The sequence below is a fragment of the Protopterus annectens genome, chromosome 1.part1 (assembly GCF_019279795.1).
Source record: "Protopterus annectens isolate FY-2018-M chromosome 1.part1, PAN1.0, whole genome shotgun sequence".
NCBI lineage: Eukaryota > Metazoa > Chordata > Ceratodontiformes > Protopteridae > Protopterus > Protopterus annectens.
Genome location: NC_056726.1, coordinates 312510535 through 312535057, shown reverse-complemented (window position 1 = coordinate 312535057; position 24523 = coordinate 312510535). Strand labels below are relative to the sequence as shown.

At 40.4% G+C, this 24523-nt stretch overlaps 1 protein-coding gene across 3 annotated transcripts in view; it reads right to left on the bottom strand.

Moving 5' to 3' along the window:
- FECH (ferrochelatase) overlaps positions 1 to 24523 on the bottom strand; it is a 336602-nt gene that overhangs the window by 297784 nt on the left and 14295 nt on the right. For all 3 annotated transcript variants that reach the window (XM_044074844.1, XM_044074827.1, XM_044074836.1), the window contains exon 3: positions 11151 to 11270. In XM_044074844.1, the coding sequence (XP_043930779.1) occupies positions 11151 to 11248 (98 nt within the window). In that variant the 5' untranslated portion in view covers positions 11249 to 11270. The remainder of the gene's footprint in view (positions 1 to 11150; positions 11271 to 24523) is intronic.

Sequence of the window (24523 nt, the reverse complement as noted above, 5' to 3'; positions counted from 1 at the left end):
TGAAGTTCAGGTAGGGAGTGGGCTGAGCACATGATGGTGGAATCATCTGCGTACTGTATGAGAGTGGCTTGTTTGGTATCCGTGGCTAGATTATTAGTGAATATGGAGAAGAGTAAGGATCCAAGGAGGGATCCTTGGGGAACACCTATTGAGACAGGGAGTTGGGGGGATATATCATTATGCCAAACAACGAATTGATGGCAAGGTAGCTCTGGAACCAGTTTATGACAGACTGAGAGAAGGATAGACTATTGAGGACAGTGATGAGTTGTTTATGAGAGACAATGTTGAATGCTTTAGAGAGGTCTAGGAAAGTTGCAGAGGCGAAATAACGATTGTTTTTATGTTGAAGGATTGTATCAGAGAAAGCAAGTAAGGCAGTGGTTGTGCTGTGTTATGGTCGGAAACCATGTTGTGTGTTAAGACAGGAGGTTATTAGTAAGGAGGTAGTTTAGAACTTGAGAGTGAATGCATCTCTCAAGTATTTTGGATACAGGAGACATAAATGCTATGGGCTGGTAGTTGGTGAATTCTGTGGAGGGGCATAATGTGGGATATTTTCCATTGTGAAGGGACATAGCTTTCAGATAAAGATTGGTTAATCAGGATTGCAACTGGGTAGGCTAGAGCTTCAGCTGCAGTTTTTAGGTACTCATCTGGGAGGTTGTCAGCTGCTGGTTTTGTGGGCTTTAGTTTCAATAAGAGTTTTTTTTATGTTGGAGGTAGAGATAGGAGAGAAAGAAAATGTAGTGGGCAGGTTACTATGTGTAGTTGGAGGGGGTAGGGGAGAGGGTTGTGTTTTGCTAGTGAAAGAACGGTTTGTGTGAAGTGAGTGTTGAAAGAGGTGGCGATGTTTTCAGAGGAGTTTGTTTAGTTTGGTGGAGGGGTTCCTACTTTTCCTGGGTGGAGGGTGGAGTTGAAGGTTTACCAGAACTGTTTAGGGTTGTTTTGGGTGGAGTTCAAGGCAGACTGGTAATATAGGATTTTGTCCTGTTTTTTTACTTTGTTACGTAAATCACAGAATTTCTGTCTATCAGAGGGTTTTAGGACTGGGCTTTAACTCTAGTAAATCTTCATAGGTAGGTACTAGGCTATTGGCCCTAAGGCCTATACAAGCCTAGGCAAAAAGGTGCCCTGGCTTTCGTCACCCAAGAAAATTATTTTCCTGTGCCCCTGTCTAACAGAGCCACAGAGGTGATCCCCGGAGTGAATTTCCTATTTCCCATCCAATAATTAAGATTTTTTTTTGAAGAGTGCTAATGAGGAGCTTTGCTTGATATAGATAGGTAGTTTGTTCCAGAGTATGGGAAGTCTCTGGGACAGGAATCTCTCCCTACAGCATGTTCGGTTTATTGTGGTGACAAGGTTTTGGGTCCCTAAAAAAAGGCACTACAGGGATGGCAAGAGCCTTAGCCAGTATCCGGTATCCCAAGGGCAACAGGTACAGGCAATCTCTGGCAAAGCACCATGGGCTGTCGATCATGTCATCCCAGGCAGATAGATACTGGATCCCCTTAGATGACACCAGAAGCTTAGACAATTGCTGAATTCAATCATTTTGTCCTTGTACTGTGGTATCATTCTGGGTGATGGCAGGATGCGACTCAGGGCTAAGGTCATACCTGCCTGGGCTACAAGATCGGAGAGCTTCTCCATGTCTCTTTTCATGTAGTCCATGGAGGTACGTCTCAGGTCATTCACACCAACATGGACAACGACAGAGTCATATTTGTACTTGTTGTGGAGTGACCTGAGTGCGTGCGTTATGTGGCAGATCCTGGCACCAGACAGGCAGCTGACAGTAACTTTATCCTTGTTTAGCCTGGTGAGTGGAACATCAGTGTGCCTGATTAGAGTTAGCTATGACTAGAGTGTTGGGTACGTTGTTATGCCTTATGGGCTGTGGTTGAGTGGCACACTGAGTTTGTGGGCTACATGTCATTTGGGTTGTGTTGGCGGGTGGAGATTGTATGCGTTTCTGCTTTGGAGGTCTCTGTTGTTTGAGCAGATTTTTATTGAGAGCCTTCGCGAATGTAGGTGTGTGTTTTGTGTTGCTATGTGTGTGCTTTGGTGGTGTAGGTTTTGAGGGACTATGTGAGGAGTGTGGTGTGGTGCAAGGGTTTACCTTCTCCTCTTGACTGTCTAGTCCAGTCTTGAGTGAAGAGAGCTTTGCTTCCTGTTTGGCTATATATGTGCATCTCTCATAGGTTGTAGTGTTGGGTGATAGGAGGAGAGGGTTGTCTGTGTACATGAGGCAATTGCTGCATTGCCCCAAGATGCCCAGATTCATCAGGCAGACAGGGGAAAACAACAGGAAGCTGACCCATTAGACATGCCTGGATAGGTGCTTATTTATTAAGTACTAAAAACTGTTTTGCTCTAAACAAGTGAGGAAAGTGGAGTGCTGTAGTAATCTGTAGCTTATTTAGTGCTTACGAGTTCTGAACAAGTGCTGAGCTCAAAGAAACAGATTTGAGTGCTAAAACTAAAAACCTGGCTAGTTCCGTTCCACAGTCTTCGATCAGACAAGTTCTAACTGCACACTCCTGCCACTAGGGTGCAGAAGTACCTTCTCCAAAAAAAGATGGTCTGGATTAGTGCTCAAGTTATACAAACAATGCTAGATTCAGCAGGTCTGAATTTAGTGTATGCTACAGCAAACGAGGTATACCAATTTCAGAAAGAAACCGTTCAAATAAGCAGGCACAATAAGCCTTTAACCAGAAACTCCCAGCTCAGAAGGGCAGAATCTACCCTCTCCTCCCACAAGAGTGCAGACCACACCTTCTTAATGTAAAATAACTGGCCCAAAGCCCACTTGTTTAAACCAGAACTAATGCACTCTTAGAATAACAGACACTAAGCCCACTCCCAACTTAGAAGGATGTAAGCTACCTGTCCTGTCACAACAGTGCAGACCACAAACCTTCTTAATGTAAAGCAACTGGTCTGAAGCCCAAGTGCTTCAACCAAAGGCTTAGAATAACAGTTACAATTTAATCAGGCTACTACCAAGCAGTAATAAATGCAGCAGAATAAATAGAATTAAGTACTTTTAAGAAGAGGCAAAAGCAAAATAAAGTACAATTTTTTTTTTAGTAAAATGCAAGGAGAGAGGAAGGAGGAGCAGAGGTTAAGAACCTAAGTGGGTTGGCCTTCTCAAATGTTCTCTCTGTATTAAGTAGAGTGAACACCAGACTGGGAGGGGTGTCCCAGATCAAATTTACAGTAGGGGTGGGCAACTGCAGAGCCACCAACTATAACAACACCGCAAGAATAGGGTGGGGGGAACCAGTTTCAGGACACGAGAACAGAAAACAATGCCAGAAAATATACAACACAATTCAGTCAGGCAGGATTAAGACAATGCAGAACTCTGAAAGGTTAAAATGCCAAGAAATATACTTATCAAATCAGTGACATATTTCCATATTGTTTGAGAATCACACTAGCCAGAACCCAGGAGTTTCCAACAGTGAATGCAAGACTTTACAAAACAGAAACTATTTTTAAATCAGCAAGCCTTGAAGCAATCAGATAACACAGAAGCTGTTAGACCAGTTTTATAAACTCCACCTCAGAAATAGGGGGTAAGCAGTTTCAGGACAGATGAGAACAGAAAACAATGGGTGCATGGGTGTTTAGGACTTTAAGGAAGGTGGTATTGAAAAATTGGACAGAGTCATCAAGGTTGAGGTATTTTAGTGGAGTCCAGTTGCATTTTTTTAGGGCTGAGATGAAGTCATCAGGGTTAAAGTTTACTTTATGAAGTATTTGCTGATAAGTAATGGGTTTAGCCTGATATGTGTTTTCTGAGTAGGAAAGTTGGGGTATGATCACTGAGGCTATCCGGTAGGCAGCCAGCTGTGTATGATTGGGGGCTCTTGCTGACTAGTATCCAGTCAAGAGTAGAATGCTTGTTGGAATTCTTATTTATTCTGGTGGGTGTCTGGATAAGTTGGAAACAAACATGAAGATTTAGATGGTGGGCTGGATGGTGGTCGGAACGGGATAGCCAGTCTATATTAAAATCACCTAATATTATGGTTTCTTGTGGAAGGTGATGATTTACCCAGCTGAGGAGGTTTTCTAGTGGAGGGATATTGTTGCCAGGTGGGAAGCAACATCCTATTATGTTAATGGTCTTGTCTTGGTTTACTTTTAGGTTGGTATAGATTATTTCTTCTTTGTCAATTGGGGGGGGGGGGGCTAATAAGTTTAGGATGTGAATATTAAGATTCTGTTTATACATTACAGCTACACTACCCCCTTTTTGTGCAACCAATCTTGCCTTAGGATATTGTAGCCTGAAGGGAAAAATTGCTCACTGGTAATGTGAGGTTTGAGCCAGGTTTCTGTTAGAACAATAATATCAGGGGGGTATAAGTTTATGGTAGCATGGAGTTCATGGATTTTATTGGTTATACTTCTGATATTTAGGCTTAAGATAAGGAGGTCAGTTGGTTTCCTATTAGATGTAATTTGAGGCTGTTAGGCTGACTATCAGTGGAGGAATTGTGGGGTCCAGGGTTTGGGTGGATGTCCCTGCTGAAGGCAAGTATTGTTATGGCTGAGGACATTTGTTTTAGTAACGAGAAAATGAGTTTAAGTTTTGGGGTAGGTTTTTGTTTGGGTGAAGTGGGTGACAGATAAGGTTGATGGATAGTTTGTAAGGCATTAGGAATGCTTTTTGTTTGTGTGGTGGAGGTGATAGCTTAAAGTGGGTTGTGCATTGGGGTGTATTTGTTGTGAGAGGTGTACGAGTAGTGTGATGGTGTGAGATGAGTGGTGGTGACTGTAGTTGTGCAGTGAACGTTATTTGGTGGGGGTATAAAGGTGTTTTGGTAAGATGTAATGTGTGCAAGAAGGGTGCATGTAAAGAGTATAGATAGTGTGTATAGGTTCATGGTACTCGAGGTGGGAGGTTGATGGTAGGCTGGAGGTGTGGTTAGAGTTGGTGCTGCAGGTGTGGTTGGTTGTGATTGTAATGGGAGGGACGTTTGGCTAGAATAAGTGTAGGCCTGCTGGGGTGAGTGAGATATGGGGGCAGGGAGGGGAGAGGAGCGGGCAGAAACACTATTTGTTGTACATAGCTGGAACCAATCAATAGGCTAATACAACTCAGCACTAGTGGAAAGTCTGTAAGGTAACCCCGTATTATTTAATGATATACAATCAACTCCTCCCCCTTAGTCATCTATCTTGACCTCCTCTCCTCCTCCTCCCATACTTACTAAATATAACCCCAGACACAGATTACAATAGGTTCTCCCAGTCTCCTTTGCAAAATTTTGAATTTTCTTCATGATAAAGTCTCCAATCATCAAAACCTCTTTGCCATCCTCCCTACAAAGGATCTATCACTTCCTACCTCATGCCACTAGTCCCGCTGCTCAAGGTCTGGCAAAATAAAAGCTCTGCAGATTGGACCAACCAAAATACATTTATTAAATAAATATAACACAAGATTAAATGCTTTCGTCTTATACAGCATTACTTTGGATCGTATAGGACAAACACAACCTTTGCTGTGTTATATTTGCTTAATAAATTTTATTATTTTGGTAGTTTCAGTCTGCAGTTATTCTTGTGGTGGATTTTGAGCAGCAAGACTTGAGGATTATTAGCGTTGGTCTCCTGTTGCCACTATCTTTCGTTGGTGGTTACTACCCCCTACTACCTATAACCTTTTCCCCTCCAGTTAGTATATCACTACAACTCCCCCTGGTTGCTTTCTTGTGCTGTACTGGATCCCTTTTCCCTCACTCATGCACAGCTTCAAGCATTCAACACTCTTCGTCCCTTTTGCCCTCTGTTCTCCCAACTGGCTGTGTGCCCCTCTATGCCCATCCCACTCCCATTTTCCTTGCTGTGTTCACTCTTGCATAATGACCTTTGTCTCCCTTTAACTTCTTGCTACTGCCATCTGCACCTGTCCCTCCAGCTTGGCTTCCTTCTCATTTACTGACTGCATCACTCCCCTCACCTTACTTTCTGCTGCAACCCTTGCTTGTATTCCCCTGCAGGCTTCTATCCATGCCCTCTTGCCCTTCACACCATGGCATTTGCTGGCTTCCTGCTCTCCACACCCACTCTGTCCTTTCTTGACTGACTGGGATGTTTGCATCCATCTCAAGCTCCCATCTTCCTCCATGAAAATCTTCCATTCTCCTGCTGATCCAAACGTCTTCAACCATCACTAAGCTCCATCAGCGAAACTGCTGCCCCATATGGTGAGTGCACCAGTCTATACCACTCTTTTTTTCAACCTCTTGGATCTCTCACTTCTTTACCAACACTTCACTGAGAAACCCAATGCCATTTCTACATATCGGTGTCATTCTATGCCCTCTGCTCAGCAACCAGTGCAACACTTGCAAACAAAGCTGTCAGTGCCACATTTCACTATTCACAAATGTGAGTCTGAAAATCCTGTCTAGCTGAATACAAATTTACCTCCAGATACCAATTACACCTCCTAATAACATTGCATATATACTGTTTCAGTGGTCCAGCAGAACACATGCCAGCACCTATCAGATAGTTCTGCAAATGGATGGTCCTGCTGCTGGCAGTACTTAATCTGCTAAAAATAGGTCTAGCTTTGAAGAAACAGAAGGCAGCTGCAACACCCTCCTACAAAAACATCTAATAGATACAGAAAGCTAGGAGTACAAATTTTAGGTCTAAACTTAAGTAACAATGATGCCCACAACAAAAATATTGATGGAGAAGAAAACCAATAACAATATCCACTACAAAAAACACAACTTGTTCATAGACTTGTTGTGTCTTTTGGCTTATCCCGGTTAGGGGTCGCCACAGCGGAACTCCGGTCCACTAATGTTTGGTAGTGGATTTTTACGTGCCGAGTTACCAGCCCTGACGCACAACCTTCAACAAAGGCACGCCCATTCACATATGCCTCCACACAGAAGACGCTCTAGCTGAGAATCGAACGGGACAACGTCTTGTTGTGAGGTGACAACGCTACCGCAGCACCACTACCATGGGATAAGAAACTTCATAGACTATGACCAAGTAATCAGAGAAACAGATACGGAAATTACACTGAAACCAACTTGCATAGATATTTTATTAAAGACTAACATTAATGTAATAGAGACAGCATGCAGCATAACAGAGAGCAGAATACCAGTAAAGGAAAGCAGATCAGACACTAAATTATGCCAATACAAATCATGGAAGAGTGACTACTGGGAAACCACATCCTTCTGCTTTTAAGGAAATTTGCCACTGCTAGAGAACTGGACTAGGGTTATGTTCTTCTACAGATTACAGCAGCATCTGAAACAAAAACTATCTACAAAATGTGCATGTGTATCTTGGAAATACCAGCACTGGCAACATCATGGGAGTTGGGATTCAGTGCTAGGCACGAAATCTTAAACACTGCTAATATAACAGAAATGGCGCCAACGGTCAGGAAGCAGCAGTGTAACCACAGGGTCGAAATGTCAGATCACCTCAAGGTGCAGTGTTTTCCCACTAAGTAGAATGCAAGCTTACTGATGCAGGACTACACAAACTCCCAATATTTTTAGCAGGAAGTGAAGAGTACTGCAACTATACTGCTAGCTAATTACACACAGATCAACTACACCTTGAACTGCTTCATACCCCCCCCCAAAAAAAGGGTACAAATACGCCATCTATATTTTTATAAAAGAAAGCCTACAAGAGAAACAATAATGAATCCTTACTAGTTTGCTTTGAAAGCCAGGAGAACGATTTACAATGGGACAGAGACCCCAACCTGATGACTTTCTGACACATTTAGTGCCTAATGCAAAAAATAAAGTGATTATCACAAAATAACGAACACAGATGACAATTGCTGTTAATTTATTGTCACGCATTTGTAAAAGCTTATTTATATATACTCTACAAAGATGTTCCTCATTATGGAGCACGATGCAAAAGGAGTCTCACATGTAAACCAAAGGACCAAATGTCAGACACAGAACCTGGGCATGGTGGTGAAGAATTATAAAGAGAAAACTAGTGATTAGTGGATTTTTTCCCCTCATTCAGACTGCAGAAAGCAGGAAGAGTCTGTCCGCAGAAATGAAGATGAAAAGACGACCAAATCCTAGCCTGCAATAAAGAGACAAAGAGGGGCATTGCAAAACAGTTATAGAACAGGGAGTGTCACAAAAATCTGCAAAGACAGATAAGTAAGAAATGGCTGTACAAAGTGGGTGGGTCCACTACTTAATGGTTGGCAGATTCCAAGTTTCTGTGAATGAAAAATACCTTACAGTTTGCATTCTTCCATGCTGGTTTAGCTAAACTACTGCAGTTTTTACAGAGTTCTGCAGCAGATATTAGGGGAAAAAAACAAATAAATTAACTCCACGAAAGAGACCCAACTGTAACCCCTATGAAATCTTATCCAGTTTCTGAACATTCAGAATGTGACATATCAGATAAGTCCTGCAAATGGAGGACTTTATACAGCCCAGGTAACCTATGTTCATGTACAACATCACAAGTTTGACTGTAGTGGCAGAAAAGAATGGGTGTGCCCATCCTGGGAGAAGGCAGGGGGAAACTCAACCTTAGTGTGAAAGAGCTGAAAAATATGAGGACTACAGATAATGGTCAATGTTAAACTATGCAGCTAATTTTGAAATATGAAACCTAATATTGTGAACAGGCTTCATTTGGAAATTACTTTAGAGGCAGGGCATGACCCATATACATTTGACAAACTGTCACCACTAAGCTGATAAAAGTCTTTATCAGTGCTGAACACAGACTTGCATTTGAGGGTGGGATGCAACAATAATGCTTCAAGATGTGCAGTTAATAAAAACGTGGATACAGAGGCACTGAGAAATGAAGACAGTAATTATCTACTACATTTTCAGTGTTTTCTTAACTATATTAGGCAGTCCGTTTGTCAAGCTGCAGATAAAAGGATTCTGGCCAACACTGGTACATGTGAAAATGGCAGCCATGAGGCATTATAAAACTGCATTAGTGGGATTATTTGTAACAAAACATGCTCATTAAATATTTACACTTTTTAGGCTGTTAATTCACAGAGTTAAAAGTCTAGGGAGTAAGCACTTCAGGGACATAGCAAACAAAAATAAAGGCAGAGACACACTACAAGAAATCAGGAGCGGTTAGCCTTAACAATACTAATCAGGCAAGTATTGGACTGTGGAATCAGGCAAGTATTGGACTGTGTTTCATGTTACAGTTACAGCTTTTTATCTCTAGCAAACAAGGTTGCACCATTAGTTATAACAAAAACTATACATTATCTACATGCTTTTAATGAGCAATTGAATGGCTGGGAGGAGAGAGAAGAAATTGAAGCAGATAAGTTTTATTGAAGTACTGATGTGATGAAGGAATGTACAAAGAAAAGGTGACAGTAAGTGAAAAAGGAAAATAATTATACAGCATTAAAAACAAACAAATACAGCTGTATACTTTAGCTGCAAAATAAATATAAATTAGATGCTGTCTCTGAATGACTGAAAAGTTTAAGTCAAGAGCCAAGACTTACAAAGTAAAACAGTTTTAAACATTATCAAGTCCATATTGTCTACACAGTCGCAAATAATTCCAGTGGAGCAAGTCTCAAATGCAAAAATGTAAAGCTGGAATAAAAGCAAATAAATAAAATTAAATGAATGAAATCAATAAAAAAAAAAAAAAAAATCAATCTGCAGGTAAAATTCCGCAAAGCACAATCAGGCAAGATGCCTGCAACATACAAATCATCAAGAAATAGGCTACCAAAAAACACTGTCTATGGACAACCAATAGCTGTCAAAGATCAAGGTTGGGCATCTTACATAGGAGGAACACACACACAGGTTCTCAAATCATACAATTGGAAAGACATTTGAGGCCAACCAAAGCAGACAAAGGCAATAAAAGCTGTTATGCAAGTAGACGTTCCTGTAAGTAGACGTTGTGAATAGGAACCATATATATCTACGAAAATATTTATTACATAATAAACAAATAATCGTTAGTATTCAAAAACAAGCACGGTGATTAGAAAGCCCAACCAACCATTATAAAAAAGGCCATCTGCTAAAGTGCCACTGAGAGGCCAGACTTTCTATTAGCATATTCTAGATAACATCCTACATCAAGGACACCCCTGTACTCTGTTCAAGTGCAGGAAAGTAAGTCCCATACACATGGTCAGTATGTCAAAGATGACAACATGGAAGCAGACAAAAGCACCGTTATAAAAACACATTATTAAAAAAGGTAAAGCAGTATCTTTCTTAAATAACATTATTGTTTAATAACAATAATCCACTTGTGTGTGTGTGTGGGGGGGGTACATCAAGATTTTCCCACGGCTGTCTATTTAATCACTCGGACTTCACCCTCCTCATCAAACCACAGCAACCATGGGTAAATCAGTCAGTCGTGAATTACTGCTTAAGTATAAAATGCAAGCAGAGCTCCATACTTGCTTGCTTCAGATGTACAATTGTTTCTGTCAGAGCTATGTAAACAAACATTCTTACTTCTAATGAACAGCTGTGAACGATGAAGCAATAAACCCTGCTGGGCACTACTGGAATTTGCTGAAGATAATATTTGTGCAAATTTTTTTTTAAGTTTTTCAACAGTTCTCATTAAGCATCAGTTTGTGAAGCAGTGACTTTTATAAGCAACACTGCTGTACTTACTCTTAATTCCACTATACATTAAAAGTTATACATGTGACAGTAGGGAAAATATTTAATCATCAGGCAGGTTAAGGTACCTCAGAGGTAGCAATGCCAACATACCATTAGAGTAAAACAGCAAAAGGAATGGATTTTAATAAACAAAGGTAACGGGAAAGTTAGAAAATGCAACTGATACTTCATGCAAATGATATTTGGGAGACAGCAGAAAGAAAAATATAGTTAGCAAAAATATATAAAAACAAAAGGATCATAATTCATTCATCTTGAAAATGAATTATTTTCCTGCTGGGAGAATGTCAAAGGGAAAAGAAGAGAATTTCTACCAGTACATAAAAAATTCAGTCTCTCAGTTAAAGAATTCTTTCCATTTTGAACGTGTAAGAACACAACACTGCCAGTGGAAAAAATGGAGCTATACAAGTTTATTTTGTAATGCTCCAAAGTTCTCCTTACTTTTGTAATGGAAGCTGCATGAGGTCTCTGTCCAGGAATAGTCTCAGCAGAAAATCGTGAACGTCATCTAGTGTCTCAGGTCCTCCCATATTCAGCATGAGAATTCCAGTTTTTGGTTTCCTGTCAACGAAAGGAAATTAGATAGGCATTAGTCTTTTACAATCCAGAATACCTGAAATATCTGAACAGGCTTCAATGCTCGCAACAGGACAAGGAAATATCACTGCGGCTTTTACTCAAGTTACATCAGTAACTGCTAAACTGCCATCTGCAACTTGCCCCCATTACTTCTTTCCCAATTTCTTCCTTAAATAACTTTCTACAGTTAAGTGTCCAAGACATACATTTTCCTTCATTTAGTACAGATAAGGAAACTTTTCTAGGCCAATCCAAGCTTACACTTGCCTACAGCATCCAATTTCCTGCACAATTTCAATGTTGAAATGTAACATTCTGGAAGCTCCAGCACAATATATTTAACATAAATACAACTTGTACACTTATCTGCAATACTTGGTTTCTCCTTTTATGAAACCTTCATTACTCTCTAGCCTGCATGCCAGTGTATCTGTAAGAGACCCATCAGCCACTTGAATCTCAGCCTAAACCTTTTAGAACACAAATAAAATGTCTGAGACTATATTTACAACTTAAATGACGGGCACAACATGCTTCTGTTCGCCAAACATAAGAACCATCTAGTCCTTACATCCTTTACAGCCGAAAGTACAGGAGACTTAGTAAAACATATAAAGGCAGATGAGGAAGACCGCCCACTGAAGGAAGCAAAAACCAAAAGGACTAAGCTGCCTGCAGCAAGTTGAATGCTAACTCCTAACGCAATTATGAAATTATACTTAACTATATAAAAATGTAACCCCTTGACAAGCTCAGTCTTCCACAATAGAAACCTTCAAAAAAGCAGTATAAAAGTTCCACTAAACACCACTGAAAACTGACAACAGCGAAAAGAAAAGAATTAACTCCTGTGTAATTAAGACAAAACCCAACTGCCAATAGTTTTTGGCTATTTAAATGTAATCATTAAGTTAAGTCAGTAACAAGCGTCAACACTTGTGGAATTATCGGCTTTACGCAATTCAGGGTCATAGGACACCCAACTCGTATAGTAGAAATTGCTGATACAAAACAGAAAATTGGACATACAAGAAAATTTAATTCATATAGCCTAGGGGCACCCCTCAGGATAAACAATTCACTTAAAGTTATGCTTCGGGTTATGGCAGGGAGCTGAAGCACTGCAGAAAACCCATGCAGACTAAAGGAGGACAAGCAGGTACCACAGAGAAGGCATCTCTTTACCGAGAACTGAACAAGGGCAACAAAGTAAACACATGCAGCAATGAAGGTTTCTCTATCACAGTTCGAGTTCAGGGTATAATCAGAACAAAATATATAAAAAGGTGAATATATCCTGAAAAACTATTATCCCTTTGGTGTCTCAGCGCAAAATCTTCAAATAAGCTCAAAGACTTAAAAACACTGAATAATTTACATAACGAAGAGTCACCAAAATCACTTACTCGTTAAAAGTTCAATTATGTAATCATGCCCCCAAAAAATTTACCTTTAATACTGAATTACATTTACTACTTAAACCCAGTGGTTTTAGAATACTAAATCTTAAGAATGTAAACACAGTCCTTAACTAATAACAAATTCTTAATATTTTATCACTACCATTTAATTTAATATGTTCCAAATGTAGCAGCAAATTAGGATGCAACAGGACTTTCCATTTTCTAATTTTTGTATTTATAATATGTTCTTACAGTTTCACTTTAGACACTCCAGCTGTTTCCCAAACATAATGCAAGTCAATGGACACCAAGTGCATAAATATAAATGCTATAGTGGAAGTGTTCTTGCCAACATAAAGCGTAACTCTATTAATGAAATGAATTATATTAACCACATACATACTCACATTACATGACCCACAGGGGGAGTAACCCCCTTAGGCATGACCTGAACAGAAGGCTTCCCTCAATGTGTGCAATAAAATGGTTGCCTGCCAAGATGCCATCAGTAATTTTTCCTTTTCTAGAAGATACTGTAACACAGGCGCAATTTTGTTTTAAAAAAGTTTCACTTCTAAGAAATGATCACAACTACTTAATATCATCTATTATTTCATCACTTGCTACATCATACTGTTAAAATACATATTGTCATCAACTTTGTACTTCACATGTATGCATGTATATATGTACTGACATTTGTTTACTGGGACATTCTGAATGGATCAGCAAAAGCAAACCCATTTTTAGTGGAAGCCCACGGATAAAAGCTCCACATATCAATATGAAAAACAAAGTACACAAAAGAGAAAAAAAAAAGGTTACAATAATTTTCCTAATAGGATATCATAATACAGAGTAAGCTTACAAACAAATATTAGCAAGGATAACCCTACAGATTTACAATTGCATTGATAATTTACCACAACTGCATTTAGAAAGCAGATTCACAGTAGATTGACTGTAAAAATCACTCACATTCATATGCAGTTACATAGCAGCTTCACAGCAAAATAGGAATAGCTGTAATACAGCACAGGAACATAACAAGCCTAGCAAAAAGGCATTCTCAGGGAATAGTTGGACAGAATGTGTAGACAGTAGGTAAGAATAGTCCAAGTCTAGACGAATGAAGAGTAAGTGGATTTGGGAGGGTAACATGAGAAAGAACAGACAACATAAGTAGAGCTGGTGAGGAGGGAAAAGGAGTAGAATAACATTAGCAGGAAGTATTAAGAGTATGGAGTACAAGTTAAAAGTAGAGACAGGGAATGGAGGAAGGTCTGCAGGTTTATAAACCACGTGAGCGAGGAGAAAAGAGGAAGGACAATTGTACAAAAATGTGAAGACTGTACAGGGTTAGCCTCGCGTGGAACAAGAACAGAGCCATATGTCCAGTAATAACAGCTATAGTTTTATTTTGAAAAGTTTGTTATTGTCATTTTGCCTGAGTAGTAGGGGCAAATAGTTCCATAGTCTAGATACACAGGAGGAAAACACAGACTTAACTCCATCTAATAATTTGGCTGGTATGTGGAAAAGTAGTTTGTTAGCAGTGTTAAGCTGTCTATTTTGGGAGTAATGTTGAAGACTTGCTTAGGATTGGGTACTGGTAAGGTTTTTAGAAGTGTGTGTGTGTGTGTGTGTGTGTGTGTGATTAGTTACTCTAAAAAAGATAAGTCATGGAGTAGTTCTAGCCATGTTTTTGTTTGAGAACAAGGCTGTGGTGTGTGTTTTATAATGTAAGCTGGTTACAAATTTTGCAACTTTATTTAACAGGTAGTGGAGCAGACAGGAGGAGTGGAGGAAGCAGGATGGTTGTCTTCACGTCATATCTTCACATGGAGGTTGTTAAATAAGGAAATATCGTGTACAGTGAGCCTAGCTACTAATGAGTTTTCTGAACTACTTCTTTTGTATGGTAATTCAATTTTAGTTGTTTAGCAGTGGTGACTCCTAGCAATTTTGTATTGGATACTAGGTCCATTTTAAGTCAGAGTGAGGTTTGTTTTCAGGTTAGATAGATGTTTGGAAGCAGGCAAGTAAGATTTTATTACATTTTTGGGAATTAGAGTTGGGAGTTGGAGAGTCATGCTTAAATGTAGATAAGCTGCAAAAAAGTTAACCCACGAATCTCGCAAGACTTCTAGCTCTGCAGACGCATGTGAAGTCATATGCATAGTGTGCAATGATGGCAGGAGTACGGACTATGTGTAGGTCATTAATAAATATATTAAAAAGAGTAGGGGGCTGGAAATGGATCCTTGTGATAATCCTACTGAGAAAGGAGAAAGCATTTTGCCACTTTACTGCCTGTGATCTATTGGACGTGTAGCTTATGAACCAAGAGAGTGATGACACATTCAGTTCCAGTAAAGCAACTTTTGAATTGACCTAGTACAGGAGACTGTCAAGTGCTTTTGATAGGTCAAGGAACACTGCAAATGTCAGGTTGCCAGTATTTCTGTTGTGGTTTATGTTGGTAATGAAACTAATGGCTGTGGTATTACTATGACTGTGGAAAATATGCTGTGTGGTCAGGGTTGCCAAATTTCTTAAGGGACAAGTAGGGACCAAAAAAAAGTCTTTAATACGGAACAGCAGGCAGTTCTGCATTAAGCAGAATTAGCTCCACTTTCCAATTTTTGATTGGCTCGTATACCGGCATACAGTCCAATAAGAGAAAAACTGCATAGCAGAGCCACTGTTTTGCATTGAAGAGAAGTGACTCCACTTTGTGATTTATGATTGGCCCCTTATGCTTGTATAACAGCCAATCAAAAATCACAAAGAGGAGGCTGTTTTGCCGGGATTTTAACCGGCAGTGCAGGACTCAGGATTGGGCTGCTGATCTCTGGACGATCCCGCTCAAACAGGGACATCTGGCAACCCTGTGTGTGGGGGATAGTAGGTTGCTGTCAGTGATGAATTTCAGAATTTGTGTTTGAATACATTCTACTACCACCTTAGACAGAGGGAACACAATGGCAATGGGTCTGTAGGAGGAGTAATCAGTAGAATTACTACCTTTATGCTGTGGAAGCATGTAGGATTCTTCCACAGAGTAGGTACAAGGTTTTCTTTTACACATTGGTCAAACAGAATCAATATTGGATATAATATATTCTACAAATAAGTTGTCAGTTTTTAGCTGGAGTAGGAGTTTTAAGAGTACAGCTGGGGACACAAGAAATGAAGGAGCTATTTATTACTTTACTGGAAAAGCTCTCCCAGACTCTGCCACAGCCTGCTCTGAGGGAAAAGTTAGTTTGTTTTTGATCTATTGTATTTTGTATTACTTCATTGCCTTTTTCTATTTTATACACCATAATTTGTTTTCTTTACACTGTGTTTTACTTGTATTCTACTTTTAATTGCATATTAAAACTTGAAGAGACCAAGCTCTGTCTCTGCGAGTCAGACAGAATTTATTTTTTTCCACCCTCCCACTCTGTTACTGTTGTGTTCATAAACACCACTGTTTATCTAGTTCTAGTTGCCTGCCCCTTGTATTAATTTAACCATATATCTCCTTCCCTTTCTTCTTCCATTGCCTGGTGTAAGTAAGCACAAAATTATCATTTTGTGAAATCACTCCCCTTCAACTATTTAAATTTATTGGCCATCCCACTGTATTCCATAGTACCAGAATACAAAAGTGCCCATCCCCTTTCAATCTAGCTTGCTCTTTTAAAAATAGTGGCTCTCCACTTAGACAGCTAAAACTTTACCCACTTTCATATCCAACTGCTTAGTGCACACTGCAGTGTTGAGGGTAACCATTTTTTTTCATCTTACCTTTAAACATCTATTGCAAGATCACCAGTTATTTGAGAGCCCACATTCTGCCTCTCAGTAGTCATTTTGGAATGCGTTCTTCTGTTTCCTCTTGGCGAGAGGAGTACAGGGACATTACTTCCTGGAGACTGCTGATCACCAGAAAGTCTAAGAACTGCTTTATAGGCAACAGCTTGGAATGTGTGCTTATATTTTAGTCCTGGTGAGAGTAGTACAGTGCATTGATTCCTGACCATTTAGAGTCAGTGTCTATGCTTAACATTCCTGATTTTCTGGCAGATTCCCTGAATAGCAACCAGACCAAAGGCTACAAGCCTACAGACAACCTGCATCATCTGGGACAGGACTGTGGATCACCAGACTGTGGCCTGCTTCTCTTCTTGTGATTGGTGCTGATATTTTGCTTCTGTTGAGAGAAGAAGCAAAGGAGCACTGTATCCCAACAGAGTGAAGCTGTGGTGAGACCAGCACTGATAGTGGCCAGACAGTAGCTATTCATGTGACTCTCCTCTTCATCATTCTTGACAAGCTAGTTCTTTGTTTTCGGTAAGTACTGTTTGATTTGTTTCTAACTTCAGAATATCTGCCTAAATACTTCCTCCATAAATTTTCAAGGTCTGTGTATTAGTTTCCCCAAGTGTTTGGCAGTGCTCTGTACAGACTCAAGACATCTTGAGTGACATTTTTCCTGTAAAAGCACAACTGAAATTTCTCCAATACCTAGTTGCACACAGGACAACTAGTTTGCAGTGACAAGCACTGTCCACATAGTTGCAAACCGGATGCTCCTGACAATGACTGATATTCTCACTCGAACTGTCTAATCCATAAAAAAGGGTCTGTTGCCATAGATATGAACCTTCCTACTGTCTCCGTTACTGGCTTGGTGGATATGGGTATCCTGAGTCAATGTAGAAATCACTTCATGTTTACTGACGACCAGTTAATTCTCAAACAAACTGTGTAAATATATCTCTCACATACCATATCAATGTCACTAGAGGCAAAGCTCTCACATAAAAGTCCTCCTAATGTCAAAAAGGTTGTTAGCAGTACATACGCTGCAGCCATCACACACAATTCAAAGCAGATTATAATCGATCCACATATGCGGAGGCACTTGCATATAACTTTCCTAAACCACAAAGACCTCCAAGACATAGTACATGTAACAAATACCCTCAGCAGCCCCAAATGCACGCTTTCAAAACAACACCCACATCAACACAGAGGCAGAGGCTCCATGAATGTAATTCTAAGCCCAAGGCAAGCCACCACACAATCCAACATTCTAGTCATTGGAGACCTCATTGTGAGACACAATGATGTCCCTCTCACCAGGCCGAGTAAGGAAAAAGTTACGGTCAGTTGCTTATCAGGGGCTACGATCCGCCACATTACGCATGCACTCAGGTCACTAGACCACAATTACCACTATGATTCAGTCATAATCCATGGGGGAGTAAATGACCTGAGACGTACCTCCCTAGACTATATCAAGAGACATCACGGAGCTCTTGGAATAAGTGTCTCAGGCTGGTATGAGACAAGCATTGAGCAGCATTTTACCTTCTCCAAGGATGACACCATAATACAAACAAAAGATGATTGCCTTTAATAACTGGCTTAGTTTCTGGTGTTATTCTAAGGGGGTGCAATATTTGTCAGCATGGCAAGAGATGATCAGCTATGCTGTTTTGCCAGGGATAGTCTGCACCTTTCGAATATTAGCTAAAACTTTGTCTTCCTCCATAGTGCCTTTTTTAGGCAATGCCAAACTGAAAGTATTTCCGACATAGCAAATCAAAACCAAGAAAATCTAAAAGGTAACACTGCTCAATGGAAGGAGTCTAAACAAAAAAACTCCACACCCTAGAAGTTTTTGCATTCGAGAAAACTGATGTTTGTGCCGTCACAGAGACATGGTTTAAAGCCACGGAGAGCACACCAACAGTGCGAGGTTATAATGCCTTCCACACACTTAGGCTAGCTACTTCATAGGCAGAGACTAAAGGTGGAGGTGTCTCTATTTACATCAGAAATAAATATACTTCAAGGGTGTCAAACAGGACAATGTACTTGAGCTGCTCCATGTTCAAATCACCATAGGTAAAATCCAATACCAATTACTTGCAATCTATAGGTCCCCCTCTATGACTCAGGAACCCCATACCATGCATTTAAACTTATTAGAAACACTAACCATTCAACCAATACCATATTCATGGATGACTTTAACTACCCCACTATTAATTGGGAATCCTATAGGACACCAAACGTACATGCAGAGAGTTTCCTGGACTTTGTAAACAAACTCCCTGGACCAGATAGTCAATACACCAACCAGGGGTGCAACCATACTGGATCTGGTCCTCATTAATATGGGAGACTGCTGCACACCCCCTACTGTAATCCCTTCCCTGGTAAGTTCAGCCAACAAAACAATCTCCTTTGAAGTAAAAATAAAACCTGGACTCCCAGGTAAACCTGGAATATTCAGGAACTATTCTAAGGCTAACCTCCTGCTGAAAAATGAGAACCTGGCAAAATTTCAAGCCCCCATAAACCCTGAGAACACTGCTGGCTATGCAGAACTGTTCACAGAAACCCTGTACAAGCATGTTAATAGCTGAACAGAGGCAACTGTACCCACCAGGAAGAGGTACAAAACTTAACTTAAACAAGCCACCCTGGTGGAATCACAAAATCAATGGAAAAAAGGCCCCAAGAAAAGGCCATAGAAGAAGCAGCAAGGAAATTTCTTAAGTAGATTTAACAGATGGATCACAAAATGAGGAATGCAGCACTACAATAGTGTCCATACCAAAACCTAAGGGAAGTAATGCGATAACAGCAGCCTGCCACATGGGCTGAAGAAATTAAAAGAAAAGGCCAGCTGATGGCAAAAAATCTTAGCCACACTAAATGGGCTACAACCATTCAAAGATAAAGTAATAATATAGTGGTCTTGCTCAACTCACCACAAAGCAGTCTGTTTTGGGCAAAAATATATCTACTCAGCCCAAAAAACAATAGTTTCAAGCTGAGAGGTGCAGTTTTAGCATAGTGTGGTGGTTGCAAACACATGGAAGAATACAAGTGACCCAATATTACTTTATTCACTCCATTTGAAATGGACTTGTGTTCTTAGCAAGTTGTACCTGCTAGGACATTTGTCTGCTTTCTTACCATGACAGAAGGAAACCATAAATAACTGCCTTACTGTTGCTTCTAAGTACACTAGCATTTAGAGAAAACTATGCAAAATGCTGGAATACTACAAAAAGGCAGCTTCTACTTCGAAATTATTCCATTTCTTTTGTAGCTTCACCATCTACTCATCTGTTCTACTCTGACTACACAGAAGCCTGGGAAGCTGTGAGCAAAATGAAGTACTTACACCCCTAAGTTTTTGAAACTGTAGCAGAATTGGTCCACAAAGGAATCTGCAATTAACTGAAACTCGGATACTATGTGCACTTAGCTGCAACGCTACACAATAAGTTCATAAGTCTTAGTGCATTAACTTCTCCAATACATTTACCACTTTGTTAGTAAGGAGGACAAAAGTACTTAATCAGTCTTAAAAAAAGCTAATAAAGCCTGAGCTGAACACAACATACAATACTGCCATTGCAGCACACAAGAACATTCTCCAGACTTGAAAGGATCAAACTGCTGAAAAAAATTAGAAATGATGTCCACTTGTTAGCAAGCAATGTTTGTTCTCGCACGTGTATATGGACATTTAGTTGTGCATTATGTGTAAAACAGGACACCAACAGTTATTAATTACCCTTAAGGACTTTCTACATTTATACTTTCTTCAAGCACAAAGAATGGATGTCTATTAAAAATCAAAATGATGTGTAACAAAGCTACAGTTTCTCTCCACTTGTGGTACCATAGCAAGAAATTGAACATCTCAGAACACAAAAACCTACATGGTCTTTCAACCTCTTGAACTTTTAAATTCTGAAAGATGCAACTATAACAGGCCTAAACTGCAATTAAACAGTTACATACATTGTATCAAACAATGCATTTCTCAGAAGTTAAAACTGCAGGGCCCAAATATGTTCTTCCAAGCATTTTTTAAAGTTGTTTCAGGTTTCAACTTTTGTTACTTAAGAAGATAACTTGTGACTGTTTCTGCCACTTCACACCGAGCTAATCTGAGGAAGTCGGAGGAAGAGCTCTGAGCTAACTAATCTGTGATATATAACATTAAGTATCACGTTTTTTGCTTATTTTTGAGTTATTTATAGCACTTTTATTTTACTCACTGTGTGTGAGGTATTAAGTAGAATTTTCTACAATTGTTAAGCATCTGGTTGGGTTTGTTTGTTCACCCTCCCTCCCTCTTATCGTGTTTTTATACATGGTGGCTTTGCAGTTGCCCACCCCTAGTGTAAATTTGATCTGGGACACTCCTCCCAGTTTAGTGTCATTACCTCATTCTACCTATTCCAGAAAAAATATATATATATATATATATATATATATATATATATATATATATATAATATATATATATATATATATATATATATATATATATATATATATATATATATATATATATATATATATTCTAAGCTTGTTTCCTGCCTTTCCTATAAGTTGTCTAGTCCAGATACAGATTTGCTGTATCCTGGACTGTTTGTAAGCTTCTGAGCCCCCAAGCCTTTCTGTGTTGGAGGGAAGCCTTCTAGCTTAATTTTGTTTCTTAGAACTAGCCAGTTTTCTAGTTTCAGCACTGAAATATGTTTCTTTGAGCTCAGCTCAGCACTGGAATCTGTTTCTTTGAGCTCAGCACTTGTTCAGAACTCATTGTAAGCACTAATAAGCTACAAATTACTACAGCACTCAACTTTCCTCACTTGTCTAGAGGAAAACAGTTTTTAGTACTTAATAAATAAGCACCTATCCAGGCATGTCTAAGGGTCAGCTCCCGGTGTTTTCTCCTGTCTACCTGATTAATCTGGGCATCTTGGGGCAATGCAGCAATTGCCTCATGTACACACAACACCCGCTCCTCCTACCGCCCAACACTACAACCTGTGAGAGATGCACTTATATAACCAAACTGGAAGCAAAGCTCTCTTCACCCAAGACAGGACTAGACAGTCAAGAGGAGAAGGTAAACACTTGCACCACACGGCACTCAAATAGTCCCTCAAAACCTACACCACCAAAACACACACATAGAAACACAAAACACAGACCTACATTCGCAGAGGCTCTCAAAAAATCTACCCAAGCAACAGGGACCTCCAAGCAGAAACGCAAGCAACCTCCACCCCCCAACACAATCCAAATTACACACAGCCCTCAAACTCAGTGTGCCACTCAACCACAGCCCATAAGGCATAACAACGTAACCAACACTCTAGTCATAGGGGACTCTATAGTCAGGCACACTGATGTCCCACTCACCAGGCTAAACAAGGAGAAAGTAACTGTCAGCTGCCTGTCAGGTGCCAGGATCCGCCACATAACGCATGCACTCAGGTCACTCCACAGCAAGTACAAATATGACTCTGTCATTGTCCATGTTGGTGTGAATGACCTGAGACATACCTCCCTGGACTACATGAAGAGACATGGAGGAGCTTTCTGATCTTGTAGCCCAGGCAGGTATGACCTTAGCCCTGATTCACATCCTGCCATCACCCAGAATGATACCACAGTACAAGGACAAAATGATTGACCATAACAATTGCCAGAGATGGCCTGCACCTGTCACCCTTGGGATTCTGGACACTGGCTAAGGCTCTTGCCACCCCTATAGTGCCATTTTTAGGCAAGATTCAAAATGACAAATTCACCACCGTAACAGGTACAAGCACACAGAATCTGAGGATAATGCTACTTAATGCTAGAAGTCAAAACCTCAAAATGCACTCACTCGAGGTACTCCTTAAAATGGAGAACATAGACATCTGTGCAGTGACAGAGACCTGGTTCAAGGCTCCAGAGAGCACCTCTGCATTACCAGGCTATAATTCATACCACACCTTTCGGCCACCTAACCTGGACCGAAGCACTAAAGGCGGAGGAGAGTCCATATTCATTAAGGATATCCACACCTCCAAGCTAGTTGCTCAGCATAATGCATCTGAGATTATCCAAGTGAAACTAACTCTGGGCAAGACCGCAATGCAAATTGTAGCATGCTACAGATCCCCCACCATGCCCCAGGATTCCCACTCCTCATTTCTTGATACACTGGAAAATAGGGTACAACCTAACACCCTAATAATGGGCGATTTCACCTACCCCACCATTAACTGGTAAAACTACTAATGTACCAACTCTTGTGCTCAACGTTTTCTGGAATTCATAAATTCCAATGCCTTGGATCAATTTATCACCCCTACCAGGGGCAGCAATATCCTAGACCTGGTCATTACCAACATGGGCAACCGGTGTTCCACACCAGGAGGTCAGTTCCTCATTGATCAGATCCGACCACAAGCAAGTCACCCTAGACATCCACATCCCACTCCCCATTAGGGAAACCACCGTAAAAAAATTCTCCAAAGCCAGCTTCACGCTCAAGACAGAAGTGGAAAACTTCATGGCACCCATGCTGACGGACAATAGAGACAGGACTGCTGAATCCTATACAACTGCACTTTATAAGCACTTACAAGAGTGCAAGGATCGTGCAATCCCCAACAGAACCAAGATGCTATCCTCCAAAAAAAGGAAGCCAGTCTGATGGTCCCCTGCTATAACAAACTCTACAACAAAAGAAAGAAACTGTTGCAAAAAAAAAAAAAAAAAAAAAAAAAAAAAAAAAAAATCCCATGATTGGAGGAATTCCGTGGTCAGCTTCAGCAAGATGCGGAGATCCCTCATAAAATCCTCTAAAGCTGGTTACGAAAACAAAATTGCCACTGATTCTAAAGATAACCACAAAGCATTCTATAGCTATGTCAAGAATCTCACTGGCAACACTAGATCTCCTCAGAGTTACAGCATAACGGCACTAAATATACAGAACCAACTGATATTGCCAACATCCTGGCAGATGGGTTCAGTGCTAACTTTACCCCCCTCACCCCCTAGAGGGCCCATCTCTATACCAGAAGAATGCAAAGTACCTGTTATCACGGCTGCACAGGTAAAAAAACTCTCCAAAGCCAAGAACACAGCATCCATGGGATCTGACAACATGCCAGGCTGCATTCTACATAAACTACAGAACTAACTGGCACCCCACCTAAGTACCATGTTCAATCATAGCCTCATCTCAGTCTTTGTGCCCACTGAATGGCGCACAGCAATGGTTATCCCACTCCACAAAGAGGGAGCCACCATGGACCCTGGGAACTGCAGTCCCATTAGCCTGACGAGCCTGGTCTGCAAGGCTATGGAGCATACCATCATGGAACTTATAACAATGACATTGGTAATCTCCAAACTCTGGACCCTACACAGTTCGGGTTTGTAAAAGGCAGACCATGTCTCCAAAACCTGATAGACTTCTTTGAAGTGGTCGTAGATGAGGGTAAGGTGGTACACACAGCCAATCTAGATCTCGCCAAGGCTTTCAACACCATCCCCCACTCTGGAATTATAGACAAACTCACTAAACTAGGTTCAAATCCCTATGTCACAAGATGGGTTGCCAACTGGCTCACTGACAAAACCCACACTGTGAAAGTAGAAGACTCTAAATCCAACTTCAGACCAGTGACAAGTGGAGTACCACAGGGTTTAGTCCTAGGTCCTCTCCTGTTTGGTATCTACTTCTCTGAAGTACAGGCTAACACAGAAGGTCTTTGGCTAACAAAGTTTGCAGATGACTGCAAACTAGGAGCCATAATCAAAACTCCTAACAATGTGGACATCCTACAAAAGGGCCTCACTGAGACAGATGTCTGGTGTCAAAGCCATGGCCTCAAGCTCAATGCCAAAAAATGCATAGTCATCCCTTTTGGTAAAAACTCTGTACCCATTAACTACCACATAGGCAGTAGTCTACTTAACACCGAAAGTGTGATAAGAGACCTTGGGATACAG